Here is a 22,704-nt window from a genome sequence, read left to right as displayed (position 1 = left end):
ACTTTCTGAGTGTAAACATCAATCAGCTGCTCGCTATGGAAGTCCTAAATTGGCAAACCCCCTTAATTATCTGCTAAAAATGATCGTTTGGCCTGTCGTAAAAAATAATGTACAATATAGAATATAGCATATACGTCGGGTTATATACACAAATGCCAATTGCAAGGTGTCTCACAGGAAAATTGGAGAAGTTTAGCCCTGCAAAATTTTAGTTGTCCAAGTTCTCGATGATCTGAAGAATATAACAAGGGGAATTTTTTTAAATTAAAATATTAGACAATACTGATCAACGTTCGCCTTAATCTTTACCCAAACTAAAAGTTGAATTACCTTCATGGAAAACGTTACATCTTCCTGATGGACAAAGTTAACATTTTCCTTAACAAAGGAAAAATCGTGGTCGTTCAGCTCACAAGTTCCTTCGCCGTCCTTCTTAGAGGAGGACCACTTGAAGTTTGTTGAAGAACAACGTTGGTTTCTCAGACACTGTTGACCGCACGATATTAAACTTGTAGAGTCAAACCTTTTGAAAACGTATCGCAGAAGCTGCTTGCTCTCCCATTGTCTGAATTGTGAGGAACGAGATGACGTTGAGTCGAAATTATCGTTGGTAGCGGAAACTGATGAAGTTTGAATTAACAATAATAAAAGTATGCGCTTATTATGCAGCTGGCTGGCGACTCTTATGAATATGCAGGTGCCATAAACTTAAGTTTTCCATTAGTTCTTCTTCCACAGTGGCATGATAAGTGATCCAGACGGTGGGCATCAATGTATTGTCTGGAGAAACAAAAAAACACAAGCGAACTGCACCGTCGTCAGATAAGTGAGTGTGTTCTTTCCCTCTTTCTCGGCACATGACTAATAAACTATTCCTTTGACAAGCCACACCCGAGTTTTTTTTTTCTTTACGTATCTAGAGCTAGATCTTTATAAAAAAAAAAAAAAGAAAACCCAGATGTTTCGCGGTTTATAAAATGCACCCAATAAAAGAGGAACTCGAAAGCGAAGGACAATGCAATTAAAAACTTTTCACCTAATGTACGGGTGCAGGCTCAATGATTGCATGAAAACCACGCAATCCCTTTCGCAATCCCTGTGTCAATGCAGGTCATTTTCCTGAGCTGCTTCATCAGCGGTAACAAAAAATAATAATTATACTCTTTCAGTAATGAGAGTTTTTTATTTGTTTAGCATGATTAATCTAAATATAAACTTTGCTATATATTTCAACATTTTTACCTGCAATAGATGAGTTCTCAATTTTGTGATATGCCGCTCATGCAAGTGAACTTTTAAATCGAACTTAATGTAAGCAGGTTTCCATTAAACACAGAATATGTTAAAATGTGATGTCTCTTTCGAAAGCCAACAAACGACGAACAAGATTGATAAACGATTGAACTGATAAAAACTTAGAAATCTTTATTCATACGAGAGGCCACTATGAAACGATGACAGTATAACTCATGGCAGCGTACAAACTTTAACCTCGGGAACATTAGATAAACTGAGGTGAACAATCAAGGAATCCAACAGTCAGAAAAGACCTTTCTGGCACAGAACCACTGGGACTGGAAAATAAGGTGTACCGTTATAAGTACAGGGAGAGTCGAACCAATTTTTTTGTCGATCTTTTTTCACGAGTATAAAAACACATTTTTCGTGAAGGTAGTTTGGTTCTCCCTGTGCCCATGCTGAGAACCGGCCCGCTGATGGAGTACCGTCCATCCAATAAAACTTATCGTCCATTTTTCTGATCAGTCCAATCCATGCACTAAGATCTCTCCCGTTTGGTTGGCTCATTATAAGGCGAAATATGAAGTCGTTCTCATCGGAAGATTTGATTATCGGCGGATGTGCTCGGTGATTTTGACAAAACGTGAGTGCATCGTTCCATCTTGGAGTAGGAGTGTTATCAATAAGGTAGCATGAATTCTCATGAGGAAACCAACCTTGCGGGCAATCCTATTGGTCAGTAGAAGTTGACAAAAAATCAGATCATGTCATTTCCAAAATATTATCATGGATATATATTACTACAAAACTGTTTTCCTGAAACTGATTTATCAAAAGTAGATTTGTAACACGTAACGCCCTGGACCCCAGTTGTTCAAGGGACGGATAGCGCTATCCACCGGGTATATCGCTATTCAGTGGATAAGTGCCAACGAAACGTACTGCGCTATACAACGGATAGAGATTTATTGAGCGGATAGCTTTATCCACCATTTGAACAACCAGAGGCTAAAGGATATTTTTAAGTCATTTAGCTGGTTCCTAATGGCTCACTACATCGCAGCCGTTAGCAGGTAACTTCGAATTTATACAGAATTAACCAATCACATCATTGGAAACGAACAACTATCTTACGTAAATTCAAATGTGCCAGTCATTGTTTAGAGACCAAAACAAGCACAGACAATCAGGAATTTTTGTAAAGCCTGTAGCTCGTTTCCTGTGATCCGATTGGTCGATTTTTTTGTAGTCGCACTTATAATAAATCTTTTTTCTATAGTCACAAATATCTACGTGTGATTTCGGTGTTTTTGTTTTAATTGTGATTGATTTCCATCTTTTACCGGTCCGAAAGGATTGCACTCTTGATTGAACTGTTTTTGGACGCTCGTGTTATCTACTTTTCTACACCCCTACCCCGAATTGGAGCGATGTACAGAGTAACTGTCAAACGCATGGGGTACACCTACCCGTTCTTCATATCTACAGGATATTTTTTCAGTTGTCTAAGATTAAATATACCCAAGTTTAAAGCTGAGTGTTGTGTGAATATCGACTATACTGCATTACTCAAATTCAACCTGCAATAAACTCACATTATTATGGTGAGAAACATGTTAAAAATCTTTTGTACCAGGTTGTAACAAATATTTTAACCAGAGTTTTCAAACGCCTGAAAGCAGGCAGTAAAAAGTGTAGCTGTACCTAAAAAATTATTTGTCATTTAAACTAGCATATCACTCGAAGATAGTTTGTTCAGATCATTAGCTGTCACGTACAACCCTTTCATGTTCATTGTTACCAATACTAGTAAGTTTCAGAAGCAAACTGGCTCACATGAATTATCCGAAGGCCGAAACTGACTTGTAAACATCAGAATTTTTTCAGGTGCCATAAACTTGAGTTTTCCATTAGTTTTTCTTCCACAGCGGAATAATAAGTGATTCAGATCGTGAGCATCCATGCACTGTCTTTCAGAAACAAATCGGCTCGCATGAATTATTATATGTGAACATCAGAATCGCTTTCAGAACTTAAGTAAAGCCTAAAAAGGACTTTTGTGTTAAATTTCATGTAAATTAGCATAAACGCAGGAAAACGTGATCTGGTTACTTAAAGAGATCCGAACTTTCTGAGTGTAAACATCAATCAGCTGCTCGCTATGGAAGTCCTAAATTAGCAAACCCCCTTAATTACCTGGTAAAAATGAGACTTTGGCCTAACGTGAACAATAATGTACAATATAGAATATAGAACATATATAGGATTATATAAACAAACGCCAATTGCAAAGTGTCTCGCAGGAAAATTGGAAAAGTTTAAACCTGCAAAATTTTAGTTGTCCAAGTTCTCGAGGATCTGAAGAATATAACAAGGGGAATTTTTTTAAATTAAAATGTTAGAAAATACTAATCAACGTTCGCCTTAACCTTTACGAAAACTAAAAGTTGAATTACCTTCATGGAAAACGTCACATCTTCCTGATGGACAAAGTTAACATTTTCCTCAGCAAAGGAAAAATCGTGGTCGTTCAGCTCACAAGTTCCTTCGCCGTCCTTCTTAGAGGAGGACCACTTGAAGTTTGTTGAAGAGCAACGTTGGTTTCTCAGACACTGTTGACCGCACGATATTAAACTTGTAGAGTCAAACCTTTTGAAAGCGTATCCCAGAAGCTGCTTGCTCTCCCATTGTCTGAATTGTGAGGAGCGAGATGACGTTGAGTCGAAATTATCATTGGTAGCGGAAACTGATGGAGTTTGAATTAACAATAATAAAAGTATGGTTTTCCACCGAGCCATCTGCAACCAAAGAACGTTATCTGTGTTGATGGAGACTTTAGGTTAAGGGGAGAGAAAGTGATTCTTTCTTATTCACAATACGTGACAGATTGAATGCTTTATCAGAGGTGTCTAAGCCTAAATTTTCAGTTTATTTGCTGAAATATTAGCATTTGAAAAAATGATAATTGACTTTCAATGAAACACAACCAAATATGTCAAACACGAGGGTGCAGATGTTGAAAAGCTGCCATCAAATTACTACACTGCCCACGGGCAAAGAACGCTAAAAACACAAAATATTTGGTCTTCCCGTAGTAAACTTGTTCTCTGTGACGTTAAGGCCGACTTACGATTTTTTTGGTTTTAAAACAAGGAAACGAGCAGAAAGAGATAAAGATAGTTAAGACACGAACGATAAGTGCCTATGCGGCTGGCTGGCGGGCGAGTCTTATGATTAAGCAGGTGCCCTAGACTTAAGTTTTTCATTAGTTTTTCTTCCACAGCGGCATGATAAGTGATGCAGATCGTAGGCATCCATGCACTGTCTGGAGAAAAAAAAACTTACAGAAGTGCCATTTAGTGTGATTAAACAATGTCATTTTTCCGTAGAAGGTTTCATTTTAACTCACGAAAATACTTTTTCAAATCTCACTCAATTGAAAGTTGCTACCGACAAAACGGTTGAAGAAAAGTGAATACAAAGAGACGACGAGACACGCTTTAAAGTAAGAGATACGAGGAGATTTTGAGTCTGGAATAAGGCATATCATATGCATTACTGAGAGTTCACGATCAGTAGACTGTAGAGGGAGATAGCGAAGCCCCGCTGTCGTTAGATAAATGAGTGCTCTTTTCTCTTTCTCGGCACATGACTAATAAAGTATTCCTTTGACAAACCACATCTGAGTTTATTTTGTTTTAAGTATCGCTAGATCTTCATCAAAAACACCCAGATATTTGATTGTTCAAAAAATGCACCCAGTAAACGAGAAACTCGAAAGCGAAGGACAATGCAAACCTTTTGACCTAATGTACGGGTGCAGGCTCAATGATTGCATGAAATCCACGTCAGTAATCCCTTAAAACTTGCTCCAATCTGCACAGTATTCAAATAATGTAGACTTTTCTACAATGACATTTACCAGCGGTCAGAGCCAAGATTTTTGAGACTCTTATGTCAATGCAGGCATTTTCCTGAGCTGCTTCATCAATGGTAACAAAAAATAATAATTATGCTCCTCCAGTAATGAGAATTTTTTTATTTGTTTAGCATAGTTAATCTAAATACAAACTTTGCTATATCTTTCAATATTTTTCACCTAAAATAGACGGGTTCTCAATTTTGTGATATGCCGCTCATGCAAGTGAACTTTTAAAACGAACCAAATGTAAGCAGGTTTTCATTGAACACAGAATATGTTAAACTGTGATGTCTCTTTCGAATACCGACAAACGACAAACAAGATTGACAAACGATGGAACTGATAAAAACTTAGAAATCTTTAATCATACCAGAGGCTATTATGAAACGATGACAGCATAACTCATAGCGGCGTAAAAACTTTAACTTCCGGAACATTACGTGAACATAAGATAAACAGAGGTGAACTATTGAGGAATCCAACAGTCAGAAAATACTTTTTTGGCACAGAACCACTGTGACTGGAAACGAAGGTGAACCACCAAAAGTACAGGGTAAGTCGTACCACTTTTTTCTGAATATAAAAACACATTTTTCGTGAAGGAAGTTTGGTTCTCCCTGCGCCCATGCTGAGAACCGACCCGCCAATGGAGTACCGTCCATCCAATAAAACTTATCGTCCATTTTTCTGTTCAGTCCAATCCATGCACTAAGATCTCTCCCGTCTGGTTGGCTCATTATAAGGCGAAATATGAAGTCGTTCTCATCGGCAGATTTGATTATCGGCGGATGTGCCCGGTGATTTTGACAAAACGCGAGTGCATCGTTCCATCTTGGAGTAGGAGTGTTCTGAATAAGGTAGCATGAATTCTCATGACGAAACCAACCTTGCGGGCAATCCTATTGGTCAGTAGAAGTTGACAAAAAATCAGATCATGTCATTTCCAAAATATTATCATAACAATGAACATGAAGGGGTTGTACGTGACAGCTAATGATCTAAACAAACTATCTTCGAGTGATATGCTAGTTTAAATAACAAATAATTTTGCCATAACAGTGATAAAAAGAAGTGGGTCGAATGATCCCATCAATGGGTAATTTCGAAATCAAAAATCGCACACAAGCCATCAATGACGTTACGCAGGTCAAATATAGAAAACTGGCTGCAAACAGAAAAAACTACATTTTTTACTACCTGCTTTCAGCCGTTGGAACACTGAGGTTAAAATATTTGAGTAATGCAGTATGGTCGATATTCACACAAAACTCAGCTTTAAACTCGGGTATATTTAATCACATGTGGAGGCGCGGTGGCCTCATAGTTAGTGCGCCCGACTTCGGATCGGGTGGTCCGGGTTCGAGCCCTGGCCGTGGTCAGTGTGTTGTGTTCTTAGGCAGGACACTTTACTCTCACAGTGCTTCTCTTCACCCAGGTGTACAAATGGATACCAGCAAATGTGCCGGGGGTAACCCTGCGATGGACTAGCATCCCATCCAGGGGGGAGTAGCAATACTCTCAGCCGCTTCATGCTAAGAAAACCGGAGTTAAGTACCGGCCCCATGGGCCACCTGGGCCCGTATAAAGGCTTTTTACTTTATATTTAATCACAGACAACTGAACAAATATCCGGTAGATATGAAGAATTGGTAGATGTGCCCCATGAGTTTGACAGATACTGTGTGCATCGCTCCAATTCGGGGTAGTGTTGTAGGAGATAACACGAGCGTCACAACGTGAGACATCTCTCACAACGGTTACTAAGGAGCTGTTGTGATAGCAACCGGCTTCATCTAACCTCAGATGGACTTTCTGTAGCAAAGGATTCTTGACTTTCAGCTGTTTTAGAAGACCTTCGAGAATTGACGTAACTGCATACCACTTCTGAGTACACTGATCATAGAGGTGAGCGTACGAGATGACTTCCGTCGTGTTAGACTGGCTTCGAGACACAACTCTACTAATGTGCCAACTTAACCCTCTTTCTCCGTACCGGTCACTTTGCTTCTCTCAATAGCGCAGCTGCAGAAACTTGAGAATGAGTTCTTCGTCAGCAATACGCGCAAAAATTCCGTTCTGTTCACTATCAGCACCACCGCGTGCAATTGTATGGTACATTACTCAACCATTTTCTCTTTTTAGGTCATCCAATTTAAAGCCAAAACACTCTTTGTCACTTTTTTCGAAAATGTTGCCCATTTTGGCCACGTACCTGTAAACATAACTTGCTTGCTGCATCAGCCATGTTGCACAAAATCAGCCATGTTGCACAAAATCAGCCACGTTGCACAAAATCAGCCATGTTGCACAAAATGTTATAGTGTGTGGCCACGCCGAGGACAACAATTTTGCTTGCATGCAACATTTTCAATTAAACATTTGTCCGTAAAAGTTCTTTAGGTGTCAATGCATATGATGGTCTGCTTTATTTATAGGATCAGGTAGCGTTATATCACCTATAAGGTTCGTCCTCTAGCTGGTTACTTTTATCGGGACGTTGCCCTTGCAACAACGTTATATCCTCCGCGAGTTTGATCTCGTGAAGCTTGTAACAAGATACGCAGATTACTGAAAAGCACGAAATACAACAATAATGCAAAATGATAATATGCAGAGCAATTCTTATAGATAACAAATAAAAATTGTTGCACTATGATCACGTGACCCTGGGTACTCTCTTAAATTTCGGATAGGGGGTGTCGCAAAGGTTGTTAGACTCTAACTCTATTTAGGGATAATAGGGCGAAAATCGATGCCTGCTTGTTTTTATATCGATAACACAAAAGAGCTCTGTGTAAATGTATAAATGTCTAAAAAAAACAAAAGGAATGTTATCTTGCATCGGCGTAAACATTGGTGTCAAGTTACTTTCCAAGTTTATTTATCTAGTATCTCGCCTTGCGTGTGTGACATAGAAAAATGCTTTTCTAAACATGTAGACGTTAGAGATAAGGTAGGGCAGTAAAACCCAATGTATTACGCATTTTACAGTGCAGTTGCTGTGTTTCTCGATTATATACATAATTGACTAACGTTACAATTTTGTGGCGTTGGAAACTTAGGTTGTAGATTTCAAGTTTGCTTTAGAGCAATGTTACAAGTCGAAGTGTGATTTAACTTATCAAGTTACACTAGCTGCCATATGGCCTCCATGTGGTATCACGCTACGTATCTTGGGACGAAATCACAGCAGTTGTTTTGTTTTATACCCACTCGTGTGCGAGCTTTGGCCCAAATGTTAATCAAATTTCAAAATACTGAATTCTGTCATTTACCGCACCTCAATATATGTGTAGATATCATCTATATTTAAACCCTGCCTCACATTTCAGGACAATACCTGGTTGATAACCTATAATTTACCTAAAAATCATACTTACGGGAAACTGTTGGAACGAGTTCTACAAAGATAGTGGTAATTTCCCTTGACATGTCGAGATGAACTGCATTTCTAGTATTTAGATTCTTTTTCCGGCCGCTGTGCAGCAGGTACTGGCAAGTGCGACGTGGTCGCCAGTTTTTACCCATGTTTCCTTTATGCTTTTCGCAGATCCAAAGTTCTTCAAGTTGATCAGGGGAAAGGTCGTGTGGCAACCCTGACCAGTTAACGGTAAGCTCATATTCTTGTACCGTTTACCTAAGTAACATGCTTGTAGATGATCATTGATATCACCTCTACATTCTGAAAGCTTTATCAACTTCGCTGAAGACTCGCTACAGACTGAAGCCTCTCTGGTTTCGAAAAAGCACTTGCATGCCATACTACACTTGCAGGCCTTCCAGAAAAAAAAGGGACAGTGGGTTCACCCGCAATGGTTAATACGGACCTCTGTTATGCGCGATAGTGCGATCGTTCAGCTTTAAATTCCAATTTTTAGCCCCCAAACTTCGACACATAGACTTACCAGTGGAATGCTATGACTGATTCTTGAAGAAAATGCAGCTGCAATCCAAAGTTCCAACGGGACATTAAGCGCGAAACATGGCTTTAGTTTTTGAGTTTAGTTCGCAACGACGAGTCAAAGATGAGTATCGATAGATGCCGACCGCTGAAGTTTGGAGTTATTTGCTGGAGTTATCATAAAGTTCACCAGTTTGGGGAGCGAGGAATATCTGAAATTTTACATAAACCCAAGATGCGACGAAGGTAAGCTGTATTTATGACGAAATCTGCTTTAGTAGTTCGATTTGGTGTAGGCGAAAAAATCGCGAATGCTCGTACATGTGCTGATTCAAACGGTCATAACTTTTGAAAAAACAAAAACGTACAGGGGTTTTGTACATTTTTGACTATAAAGGTCTAAACTCAACGGCTGTGTAGAATAGAGTCGTCAACCAGGTCCCAAATCCCAAAATTTAACGTCTAAATCAAGGTTGTTTACGGCCATCGGCCGATGGAGATTTCTAGTGGTCAGAATATGCTAGAATTCGCCTTTTCAAAAATATTGAGAGGGCAAATTCTAACTTTCTCGGTAAACTAGAAAGGTTTTTAAGCAATCTGATATAGATTCTGGGGCTTAACTATGCGAATCAAATATTTTACAATGTTACAAAATGCCTGCCTTCAATTTTCGAGACGTTGCGTCGGTCCCTATGGATAAAAATAATTATGGCCCCTAATGCAGTCAGAAAATTATTTCGAATCAAACCAAATCTAATTTAGTTCCTTCCTAGGTAAAGTCTTTCTGTTGACAGAGTTTCAGGGAAAATTATTTTAGATGCAAAATTGACCGGGTGGAAATAAGAGACACAGCCTCTTAAAGAGATCCGAACTTTCTGAGTGTAAACATCAATCAGCTGCTCGCTATGGAAGTCCTAAATTGGCAAACCACCTTAATTATCTGGTAAAAATGATGGTTTGGCCTGTCGTGAAAAGTAATGTACAATACAGAATATAGTACATAAGTCGGATTATATACACAAATGCCAATTGCAAGGTGTCTCACAGGAAAATTGGAGAAGTTTCACCCTGCAAGATTTTAGTTGTCCAAGTTCTCGATGATCTAAAGAATATAACAAGGGGAATTTTTTTAATTAAAATATTAGACAATACTGATCAACGTTCGCCTTAACCTTTACGCAAACTAAAAGTTGAATTACCTTCATGGAAAACTTTACATCTTCCTGGTGGATAAAGTTAACATTTTCCTCAATAAAGGAAAACTTGTGGTCGTTCAGCTAACAAGTTCCTTCGCCGTCCTTCTTAGAGGAGGACCACTTGAAGTTTGCTGAAGAACAATGTTGGTTTCTCAGACACTGTTGCCGCACGATATTAAACTTGTAGAGTCAAACCTTTTAAAAGCGTATCCCAGAAGCTGCTTGCTCTCCCATTGTCTGAATTGTGAGGAGCGAGATGACGTTGAGTCGAAATTATCGTTGGTAGCGGAAACTGATGGAGTTTGAATTAACAATAATAAAAGTATGGTTTTCCACCGAGCCATCTGCAACCAAAGAACGTTATCTGTGTTGATGGAGATTTTAGGTTACAGGGGAGAGAAAGTGATTCTTTCTTCTTCACGATACGTGACAGATTGAATGCTTTATTAGAGGTGTCTGAGCTTAAATTTTCAGTTTATTTGTTGAAATATTAGCATTTGAAAAAATGATAATTGACTTTCAATGAAACACAACCAAATATGACAAACACGAGGGTGCAGATGTTGAAAAGCTGCCATCAAATTACTACACTGCCCACGGGCAAAGAACGGTAAAAACACAAACGTTTGGTCTTTGCGTACTAAACTTGTTCTTTGTGGCGTAAAGTTCAACTTACGTTATTTTTTTGTTTGAAAACGAGGAAACGAGCAGAAAGAGATAGATAATTAAAACACGAACGGTGAGCGCTTATTATGCAGCTGGCTGGCGAGTCTTATGAATATGCAGGTGCCATTAACTTAAGTTTTCCATTAGTTCTTCTTCCACAGTGGCATGATAAGTGATCCAGACGGTGGGCATCAATGTATTCTCTGGAGAAACAAAAACACAAGCGAACTGCGCCGTCGTCAGATAAGTGAGTGTGTTCTTTCCCTCTTTCTCGGCACATGACTAGTAAACTGTTCCTTTGACGTGCCACACCTGAGTTTATTTTTTTTTAGGTATCTAGAGCTAGATCTTTATAAAAAAAAAACGCAGATATTTCAGGGTTTATAAAATGCACCCAATAAACGAGGAACTCGAAAGCGAAGGACAATGCAATTAAAAACTTTTCACCTAATGTACGGGTGCAGGCTCAATGATTGCATGAAAACCACGCAATCCCTTTCGCAATTCCTAAGTCAATGCAGGTCATTTTCCTGAGCTGCTTCATCAGCGGTAACAAAAAATAATAATTATACTCTTCCAGTAACGAGAGTTTTTTTTATTTGTTTAGCATGATTAATCTAAATATAAACTTTGCTATATATTTCAATATTCTTTATCTGCAATAGAGTTCTCAATTTTGTGATATGCCGTTCATGCAAATGAACTTTTAAATCGAACTTAATGTAAGCAGGCTTCAATTAAACACAGAATATGTTAAAATGTGACGTCTCTTTCGAATGCCAAGAAACCACGAACAAGATTGACGAACGATGGAATTGATAAAAACTTAGAAATCCTTTATCATACGAGAGGCTATTATGAAACGATGACAGCATAACTCATAGCAACGTATAAACTTTAACCTCGGGAACATAACGTGACCATTAGATAAACTGAGGTGAGCAATCAAGGAATCCAACAGTCAGAAAATACCTTTTTGGCACAGAACCACTGGGGCTGGAAACGAAGGTGTACCGTTATAAGTACAAGGAGAGTCGATCCAATTTTTTTGTCGATCTTTTTTGACGCGTATAAAGACACATTTTTCGTGAAGGTAGTTTGGTTCTCCCTGCGCCCATGCTGAGAACCGGCCCGCTAATGGAGTATCGTCCACCCAGTAAAACTTATCGTTTATTTTTCTGTTCAGTCCAATCCATGCACGAAGATCTCTCCCGTTTGCTTGGCTCATTATAAGGCGAAATATGAAGTCGTTCTCATCGGCAGATTTGATTATCGGCGGATGTGCCCGGTGATTTTGACAAAACGTGAGTGCATCGTTCCATCTTGGCGTGAGAGTGTTATGAATAAGGTAGCATGAATTCTCATGACGAAACCAACCATGCGGGCAATCCTATTGGTAAGTAGAAGTTGACAAAAAATCAGATCATGTCATTTCCAAAATATTATCATAACAATAAACAATAAAGGGCTGTACGTGATATCTAATGATCTGAACAAACTATCTTCGAGTGATATGCTAGTTTAAATGACAAATAATTTTTTTAATACCTATGATAAAAAGAAGTGGAGGGGAAATGTTATTTCCACCGATGGGCCGAATGATCCCATCCTTGGGCAATTTTCGAATTAAAAAATCGCACACAGGCCATTAACGACGTTACGCAGGTCAAATATTGAAAACTGGCTGCAAACAGAAAAAGCTACACTTTTTACTGCCTGCTTTCAGCCGTTTGTAAACTCAGATTAAAATATTTGTTACAACCTGGTACAATAGATTTTTAACATGTTTCTCACCATGCATAGTAGTTTGAGCTTATTGCAGGTTGAATTTGAGTAATGCAGTATAGTCGATATTCACACAACACTCAGCTTTAACCTTGGGTATATTTAATCTTAGACAACTGGAAAAATATCCTGTAGATATGAAGAACGGGTAGGTGTACCCCATGCGTTTGACAGTTACTCTGTATATCGCTCCAATTCGGGGTAGGGGTGTAGAAAAGTAGAAAACACGAGCGTCCAAAAACAATCCAATTAAGTGGGCAATCCTTTCGGACCGGTAAAAGATGGAAATCAATCACAATTAAAACAAAAACACCGAAATCACACGTAGGTATGTGATGATAAAGAAAAAAGATTTATTATAAGTGCGACTACAAAAAAATCGACCAATCAGATTACAGGAAACGAGCTACAAGCTTTACAAAAGTTCCTGATTGTCTGTGCTTGTTTTGGTCTCTAAACAATGACTGGCACATTTGAATGTACGTAAGGTAGTTGTTCGTTTCCAATGATGTATCGGTTAATTCTGTATAAATTCGAAGTTACCTGCCAACGGCTGCGATGTCGTGAGCCACTAGGAACCAGCCAAATGACTTAAAAATATCCTTTAGCCTCTGGTTGTTCAAATGGTGGATAAAGCTATCCGCTCAATAAATCTCTATCCGTTGTATAGCGCAGTACGTTTCGTTGGCACTTATCCGCTGAATAGCGATATACCCGGTGGAAAGCGCTATCCGTCCCTTGAACAACTGGGGTCCAGGGCGTACGTGTTACAAATCTACTTTTGATAAATCAGTTTCAGGAAAACAGTTTTGTAGTAATATATTACCAATATTAGTAAGTTTCAGAAGCAAACTGGCTCCCATGAATTATCCGAAGGCCGAAACTGACTTGTAAACATCAAAATCGTTTTCAGGCGCCATAAACTTGAGTTTTCATTAGTTTTTCTTCCACAGTGGCATAATAAGTGATTGAAATCGTGGGCAGCCATGCACAGTCTTTCAGAAATAAATCGGCTCGCATGAATTATTCGAAGGCCGAAACTGACTTGTGAACATCAGAATCGTTTTGAGAATTTAAGTAAAGCCTAAAAGAGACTTTTGTGTCAAATTTCATTTAAATTAGCATAAACACAGGAAAACGTGATCTGGTAACTTAAGAGGCTGTCTCTCTTTCTTAAACCCGATTAATTTTGCATCAAAAATAATTTTCCCTAAAACTCTGTCAACAGAAAGACTTTACCTAGGAAAGAACTAAATTAGATTTGGTTTGATTCGAAATCGTTTTCTGACTGCATTAGGGGCCATAATTATTTCCCAGTCTGTAGGGACCGTCGCAACGTCTCGAAATTGAAAAATAGGCATATTTTGTAACATTATAAAATATTTGATTCGCATAGTTAAGCCCCAGAATTTATATCAGATTGCTTAAAAACCTTTCTAGTTTGCCAAGAAAGTTAGAATTTGCCCTCTCAACATATCTGAAAAGGCGAATTTTAGCATATCCTGACCACTAGAAATCGCCATCGGCCGATGGCCGTAAATAACCTTGATTTAGACGTTAAGTTTTGGGATTTGGGTCCTGCTTGACGACTCTATCCTATACAACCTTTGAGTTTAGACCTTTATATTCAAAAGATGCAAAAACCCCTGTGCGTTTTCGATTTTCAAAAGTTATGACCGTTTGAATCAGCACATGTACGAGCATTCGCGAGTTTTTCGCCTACACCAAAATCGAACCACTGGAGTAGATTTCGTCATAAATACACTTACCCGCTTTGCAGCCCGGCTTCATGGCTCACTTTAGAATTTTTCTGATAACCAAACCGGTGAAATCCATGATAACCTCAATGAATAGCTAGGTATTGCCTTCGAAAAGTAGGCGGCGTCCATAGTGATTCGTGGTATCAGAAAAAATGTCGAAATTGGCCACATTTCGCGGTGAATCACCCATTTAACATCGCTTCAGAGCTGAATTTTCTCCTAAATCAGAATATAAAGTCTCCATGTCTGGAAGCTGAGGGGAAATGAAGGTTTTAGGCTTCTGAAGTGAAGAAATAATCGCTTAAATTTAGATCACGATGATCCAGATCGATTTTATACTGTTCTCACAAAGGTCCGCGCAAAAGAGAAGACCGCTGATAGCTTGTGCCGTACGTTCTGCCGTATGGTTTTGTTTTGTATTCCAATTTATATCCCAATGTAATATTTGGGGAGAAAAATTTTGGATGAAAAGAATAAATGCTTTTACCTGGAGTTTAATATCATATAATTAATAAATCAATTTCAAATATCCTGAGCTTGCTTCTCTCGGTTCCGCGTCGATTGTGTCCACAGATCAGCAACCTGTCAATAGCCGGAGAAATTGGCTAACAACGTGATAAAAACCTTGACACATGCTTCGTATGAACATATGTTATAAGTGTTGCTTTTGGTAAATTTTCAGTCGTTTTCATCAAAACATTTCCCTGACTGCTAGATATTATAATATATTACATTATAACAACGCCGTCAGAACTTGATATCGGAACTAAAGGTAGTTTGCATCTGTAGAGCATATTCTACACTTTCAGCCATCGTATAAGACATTGTTTACATAAGTCTACTGAAAAACACATTGACAATCACTAATCACGTCCGACAGTTTTTCTATGAGGACCTGTTTTTTGTCTCTCAATTTTACAGGGATCTCAAAATGACTACAGATGGCTCTCAACAAAACCACATTGAATTTCTTTCGCCCAGTTTTTTCTCCAAGTGTAAACCGTGCCGTTAAATATTCTTTTACCTTTTCTGAAAATCTAACGCTGCCCCTTGGTTGGCTTACGACCCATTCTGTTCATAGAGACGAGTGAGGCGAAGTATCCCCGGAAGAAGTGAGTGGTGTACTGGAATCTAACGAACATCTCGAACACTCGATACCAGCGGTATCTATCGACGAGAATTTAAGGGCCCAGTCCCTTTTGATTGCATCATACTGGCTTAACCTGCTGACTGTATGCTTTCCAACGTCCAGGTGCAGCTCTAGCTGCGAAAACGTTTCGATTCGAACACTTCAACACATCCAAGAACAGAGCATTCAAACAATGGCGTTGTACTCTCTGTTTCCTTGATGCCCTTTGAAAGACCCTTGAACACACGCTTTTCAGGAGGATCATAAATTCCTTGAGATACTATGGTTTGAAGGGACGTTTGACCTTCGTGCTTGATATAAATTACGTCATATGGAATGTAGTTCCCTTTACCGATGCCATAAAATTTCCAAACTCTCAGACCGGTATCTCCATATTCGAAGTTGTGGAAGCTACCAAAATGCTCAATCTTATTTATACGGAGAGTGTGCTTTGATTCGTCGACTATGCTCACTGCAGCTGTTGTTCCCTTCACTGGGTGTTGCGTCAATGCATCTCTCATGTCCACGGCAGTTAGAACATCGTGCCTTTCGTTGCAGCAAGCACGAATAGAGGATTTCATTGGACAGAGGATACGATCGCAAATGTCTTTACCAGACTGCGGCTCCGAGTAGTGATAATTATGAACTTCAACCCCAACTCCTTTTGCGACATCTCTCACAACGGTTACTAGGGAGCTGTTGTGAGAGCAACCGGCTTCATCTAACCTCAGATGGACTTTCTCAGATGGACTTTCTGTTCGACAGTCAATAGGACTGTATCTTTCCGATTTCTTGCGTTTATTTACGATCTACAGTATCCGAACTTTCTACATTCAATCGTTCTCCAGTCTTCTGTTACAAGATAGTGATTATATTTATCAGCTATTACAACCGAAATACACGCTTGAACTACTTAAATCCAAGACTGACATTACTTATTCGTGATTTACTAAAATCCCAAGCTATTTCCTGTCAACTTGATTTTAACAGCTGTTCCTCATTAAAGACCGATCAGCACTTCTGTAATTTACACCCACACACAATATTTGCTGCACGAACGACACATCACGCAACCTAGAATTTCCCTTGACAATTCCTTATTCAATTATTTCAGACCATTGTAGTCACGTTTCATGAAGTTTTTACAGGCCAAGGCAACTCCAAACTGTTACCAGTAAGGGCGTTTGATGTAGATGTACTCCAGATAACTTTTCATTTGTTTGAAGATACGAATTCAAACGACTGTGCAATTTCTCTGGGAAAATTTGCTTGAAATGCACCGTGACACTTACGTATCTTCTCCACTAACCGAAAATACAATTTGGCGCCAAATGACAATCACCTTGATGGTTATGAATACTTTATTTTCAAGTTCTTATCTTCTTTGCTTGTTTTGCTTCTTTTTCTGTTTGGTTTTTACTTTTTCTTGAACATCAAGAGACGAGTTAGTTGATGGAGAAACTCTATTCTGCATGAACGAAGACACTGTCTGAAAAGCCTCATGCCCCCAGCGGGTGTCCGTGCTAAACTACTTGCCAAGATCGAAAAGCTCAAAGCGAGCGAGCAGTCGTCGTTTCCGTTGCCCGGAAAGACCATTGAGATTGCGGAGAATGAGCCACTTGCGCACGGTACACCAACTTGCAGCAAAAACCTGGACGATTCAAACGATATAGCTCTGGCGAAAAAAGGTAACGATTTATAGTTGACTACAAACTAACTAGAGTACAAACTGCCTGAGTCAACATGACAGTAACAGATACATGACGCAATATTCCAATTAAGTTCTGCTATATATCTAAGGCATATTAGGTGATAAGACAAAGAGCGCCGTTTGCGGTTCGTCTTTTCAATTTTGTATATTCGCGATTTAACTTGTTCCTTTAAAGGCAAGATTTGTGCAATATTTCGTAATAACGCTCATTATGCTGACGTAGGAACCATTTTCAGGCATAGAGTTTTAAAAATTCCCTTAAAGTAGCACTTCGCTGCTCTAGGAATTCTATCAATTAATCACTCCTTCATTTTACAAATTTACCGACAGTTTTTCTATAGCCTGTGAGTGTCTACTTACCTTGACGCCAGAGATTAGCTAGAAATAAGAGAAAACGGACAGAAAAAAGGAAACTGGAGAAAAATGCAGTTCAAGAGTTAAAACAAGAAAAATACAAAAGAAAGGCGGCAAAAGAGAAATTGCTTTACACTGAAAAAAAGAAGGATAAATTTTACCAAATGTGGCGCCAAACAGAGCGAGAAAAAGAAAAGCACATCAGTCCCAGATGTCTCTAGAAAAGAAATCAAGCGATGACTGTTCAAAGGGTGTTGTTCCCATTAAAACACTACTGGATATTCCCGGGGAAATTTTAAATTTGGATTGCAGGATTCAAATGCTACCTTGGGAGAAGGAAAGTTTGGCCAAGTAACACTTGCCTCCTACAAAGGGTTACCTGTTGCTGAGAAGCAGTTCCATGCTGCTGTCTTATAAGCAGAAATAGAACATGAGGCAAACATTATTTCTTCTTTCAAGCACTTAAATCTACTAGTTTTCTTTGGAGTTTCTTGTCCGGAAAAGCTTATCTGCTTGTCTTACAATTCTATAGAGCGGGAGGCAAAGCATTCACTATAAAAGACTGCCTTCAGCCTTCCTTTTGGCACTGCTTAACCATAGAATAAGTGACTGATACAGTTTTGTTTCCTTATTTTATTCTGTAGAATGCTCCTGAAGCAAAAAAAGTGGCCGGGGAGGCAAGGACAGAAATGCCTCCCTTCATCGTATTTGAGGGGAAATTACGCTCCCCAAAAATTATCTTTATCAGTGGGGAGCAGAAGCTCTTGATAAAGATAAATGGGGGGCACACAGAGGCGCCGATTACTTTTTTATTGTTGTATTTTGTGTGTTATGTGTAGTATCCAAAAGAATGTGTAAATGTGCATCTCTTCTTGCAGAGATACATTTTAAAAGTTTATGATAGCGCAAGACTGCCAACAAAATTATTGCAATTTTTGAACGTACTAAACTGCTAAGGCTTTATTTTTTTTTGTTTCGTTGGTGAGTTTGAGATTGCAAATAATAAAGGTGAGAACAAGAGAACCCCATCGCATTCAAATGTCTTCGTAGCTTTGGAGTTAAGGGTGTTGTTTTATAACACTAGTGGAAGTGCCACCACCAATTGAGTGTAAAATTCATAACAGTGTAAAATCACCTCGTCTCAATGTTGGCACAGCTGCAACGCATTTTACACCAATTCAGTGTTAAGAGACACTCTTTTAGAGTTAAAGTACACTAAAACAGTGATAAGTCAGCACCATTGTGGTGTATAGTTACACTCCAGTTACATGACAAGAAAACGAATTTGCACTTGGTGTAAAAGAACACCGTTTCAGCGTTGATGAAACACTAAAATGTTGCTCACACAGCTGCATAAATTTACACTCTTTTGGTGTCACCATAACACCTTGACTTTCTGTGTGAGGGACAACGGGTTCACCCGTAATGGTTAATACGGACCTCTGTTATGCACGATACTGCGATCGTTCAGCTTTAAATTCCAAATTTTAGCCCCCAAACTTCGACACATAGACTTACAAGTGGAGTGCTATGACTGATTCTTGAAGAAAATGCAGCTACAACCCAAAGTTCCAACGGGACATTAAGCGCGAAACATGGCTTTAGTTTTCGAGTTTAATTCGCACATAGTTAGTAGAGGAGACTAGAGGAGAGTCTCCCCTACTAACTATGGTTCGCAACAACGAGTCAAAGAAGAGTATCGATAGATGCCGACCGCTGGAGTTTGGGGTTATTTGCTGGAGTTATCATAAAGTTCACCAGTTTGGGGAGCGAGGAATATCTGAAATTTCACATAAACCCAAGATGCGACGAAGATAAGCTGTATTTATGACGAAATCTGCTCCAGTGGTTCGATTTTGGTTTAGGTGAAAAAATCGCGAATGCTCGTACATGTGCTGATTCAAACGGTCATCACTTTTGAAAAATCAAAAACGTACAGGGGTTTTGTACATTTTTGACTATAAAGGTCTAAACTCAACGGCTGTGTAGGATAGAGTCGTCAAGCAGGTCCCAAATCCCAAAAACTTAACGTCTAAATCAAGGTTATTTACGGCCATCGGCCGATGGAGATTTCTAGTGGTCAGAATATGCTAAAATTCGCCTTTTCAAAAATATCGAGAGGGCAAATTCTAACTTTCTTGGCAAACTAGAGAAGTTTTTAAGCAACTGATATAAATTCTGGGGCTTAACTATGCGAATCAAATATTTTACAATGTTACAAAATGCCTATTTTTCAATTTTCGAGACGTTGCGACGGTCCCTTCGGATTATGAAATAATTATGGTCCCTAATGCAGTCAAAAAATTATTTCGAATCAAACCAAATCTAATTTAGTTCTTTCCTAGGTAAAGTCTTTCTGTTGACAGAGTTTCAGGCAAAATTACTTTTGACGCAAAATTGACCGGGTGGAAATAAGAGAGAGAGCCTCTTAAAGAGATCCGAACTTTCTGAGTGTAAACATCAATCAGCTGCTTGCTATGGAAGTCCTAAATTGGCAAACCCCCTTAATTATCTGATAAAAATGATGGTTTGGCCTGTCGTAAAAAATAATGTACAATATACTTTAGAATATAGCATATACGTCGGGTTATATAAACAAATGCCAATTGGTGTCTCATAGGAAAATTGGAGAAGTTAAGCCCTGCAAAATTTTAGTTGTCCAAGTTCTCGATGATTTGAAGAATATAACAAGGGGAATTTTTTTAAATTAAAATATTAGACAATACTGATCAACGTTCGCCTTAATCTTTACCCAAACTAAAATTTGAATTACCTTCATGGAAAACGTTACATCTTCCTGATGGATAAAGTTAACATTTTCCTTAACAAAGGAAAAATCGTGGTCGTTCAGCTCACAAGTTCCTTCGCCGTCCTTCTTAGAGGAGGACCACTTGAAGTTTGTTGAAGAACAACGTTTGCTTCTCAGACACTGTTGAGCGCACGATATTAAACTTGTAGAGTCAAACCTTTTGAAAACGTATCCCAGAAGCTGCTTGCTCTCCCATTGTCTGAATTGTGAGGAACGAGATGACGTTGAGTCGAAATTATCGTTGGTAGCGGAAATTGATGGAGTTTGAATTAACAATAATAAAAGTATGGTTTTCCACCGAGCCATCTGCAACCAAAGAACGTTATCTGTGTTGATGGAGATTTTAGGTTACAGGGGAGAGAAGGTGATTCTTTCTTCTTCACGATATGTGACAGATTGAATGCTTTATTAGAGGTGTCTGAGCTTAAATTTTCAGTTTGTTTGCTGAAATATTAGCATTTGAAAAAACTTAAAATTGACTTTCAGTGAAACACAACCAAATATGACAAACACGAGGGTGCAGATGTTGAAAAGCTGCCATCAAATTACTATATTGCTCACGGACAAAGAACGCTCAAAACACAACGTTTGGTCTTTGCGTAGTAAACTTGTTCTTTGTGACGTTAAGTTCAACTCACGTTATTTTTTTGTTTTAAAACAAGGAAACGAGCAGAAAGAGATAAAGATAGTTAAGACACGAACGGTGAGCGCCTATGCAGCTGGCTGGCGAGTCTTATGAATATGCAGGTGCCATAAACTTAAGTTTTCCATTAGTTCTTCTTCCACAGTGGCATGATAAGTGATCCAGACGGTGGGCATCAATTTATTGTCTGGAGAAACAAAAACACAAGCGAACTGCACCGTTGTCAGATAAGTGAGTATGTTCTTTCCCTCTTTCTCGGCACATGACTAATAAACTGTTCCTTTTACAGGCCATACCCGAGTATTTTTTTTCTTTAAGTATCTAGAGCTATATCTTTATAAAAAAAAAAAAAAAAGAAAACCCAGATATTTCACGGTTTATAAAATGCACCCAATAAAAGAGGAACTCGAAAGCGAAGGACAATGCAATTAAAAACTTTTCACCTAATGTACGGGTGCAGGCTCAATGATTGCATGAAAACCACGCAATCCCTTTCGTAATCCCTATGTCAATGCAGGTCATTTTCCTGAGCTGCTTCATCAGCGGTAACAAAAAATAATAATTATACTCTTTCAGTAATGAGAGTTTTTTTATTTGTTTAGCATGATTAATCTAAATATAAACTTTGCTATATATTTCACTATTCTTTACCTGCAATAGATGAGTTCTCAATTTTGTGATATGCCGTTCATGCAAATGAACTTTTCAATCGAACTTAATGTAAGCAGGCTTCAATTAAACACAGAATATGTTAAAATGTGATGTCTCTTTCGAATGCCAAGAAACGACGAACAAGATTGACGAACGATGGAACTGATAAAAACTTAGAAATCCTTTATCATACGAGAGGCTGTTATGAAACGATGACAGCATAACTCATAGCAGCGTACAAACTTTAACCTCGGGAACATAACGTGAACATTACATAAACTGAGGTGAACAATCAAGGAATCCAACAGTCAGAAAATACCTTTTTGGCACAGAACCACTGGGGCTGGAAACGAAGGTGTACCTTTATAAGTACAAGGAGAGTCGATCCAATTTTTTTGTCGATCTTTTTTGACGCGTATAAAGACACATTTTTCGTGAAGGTAGTTTGGTTCTCCCAGCGCCCATGCTGAGAACCGGCCCGCTAATGGAGTATCGTCCACCCAGTAAAACTTATCGTTTATTTTTCTGTTCAGTCCAATCCATGCACGAAGATCTCTCCCGTTTGCTTGGCTCATTATAAGGCGAAATATGAAGTCGTTCTCATCGGCAGATTTGATTATCGGCGGATGTGCCCGGTGATTTTGACAAAACGTGAGTGCATCGTTCCATCTTGGCGTGAGAGTGTTATGAATAAGGTAGCATGAATTCTCATGACGAAACCAACCATGCGGGCAATCCTATTGGTAAGTAGAAGTTGACAAAAAATCAGATCATGTCATTTCCAAAATATTATCATAACAATAAACAATAAAGGGCTGTACGTGACATCTAATGATCTGAACAAACTATCTTCGAGTGATGTGCTAGTTTAAATAACAAATAATTTTTTTAATACCTATGATAAAAAGAAGTGGAGGGGAAATGTTATTTCCACCGAT

At 38.8% G+C, this 22,704-nt stretch overlaps 2 protein-coding genes and 1 long non-coding RNA gene across 3 annotated transcripts in view; 1 reads left to right on the top strand and 2 right to left on the bottom strand.

Moving 5' to 3' along the window:
- Positions 1–11,502: 11,502 nt before the first annotated feature.
- Positions 11,503–20,882, bottom strand: LOC149043376 (C-type lectin domain family 4 member A-like). Its single transcript, XM_089209579.1, has 2 exons — positions 20,437–20,882; positions 11,503–12,314 (listed from the first exon to the last, which is right to left on the bottom strand). The coding sequence occupies exons 1-2, from the start codon at positions 20,776–20,778 to the stop codon at positions 11,886–11,888; spliced, it is 771 nt and encodes a 256-aa protein (XP_089065705.1). The 5' UTR covers positions 20,779–20,882; the 3' UTR covers positions 11,503–11,885.
- On the top strand, positions 16,733–18,393 carry LOC149043377 (uncharacterized). The gene is made up of 2 exons (XR_016187718.1): positions 16,733–17,286; positions 18,308–18,393. It is a non-coding gene; the product is annotated as an uncharacterized LOC149043377 (long non-coding RNA).
- Positions 20,883–21,685: 803 nt separating the features above from the next.
- Positions 21,686–22,704, bottom strand: part of LOC149043375 (C-type lectin domain family 4 member A-like) — a 4,405-nt gene continuing 3,386 nt past the window's right edge. Inside the window, exon 2 of the mRNA XM_089209577.1 lies at positions 21,686–22,503. Coding sequence (XP_089065703.1) covers positions 22,075–22,503 — 429 coding nt within the window. The 3' untranslated portion in view covers positions 21,686–22,074. The remainder of the gene's footprint in view (positions 22,504–22,704) is intronic.

Source organism: Pocillopora damicornis, chromosome 6 (assembly GCF_964200805.1).
Source record: "Pocillopora damicornis chromosome 6, jaPocDami1.2, whole genome shotgun sequence".
NCBI classification, from domain to species: domain Eukaryota; kingdom Metazoa; phylum Cnidaria; class Anthozoa; order Scleractinia; family Pocilloporidae; genus Pocillopora; species Pocillopora damicornis.
The sequence above is the reverse complement of the archived record's forward strand: the minus strand, read 5'-3'. Positions and strand labels throughout refer to the sequence as shown.

Bases quoted from the DNA above. Each gene is read 5' to 3' on its own strand.
- LOC149043376 (XM_089209579.1), bottom strand. From the start codon at position 20,778: ATGGCTCGGTGGAAAACCATACTTTTATTATTGTTAATTCAAACTCCA. The intron at 12,315-20,436 runs GTAATTCAAATT...ACTTACCAATAG, and splicing joins ATGTAACGTTTTCCATGAAG to GATTGCCCGCATGGTTGGTT.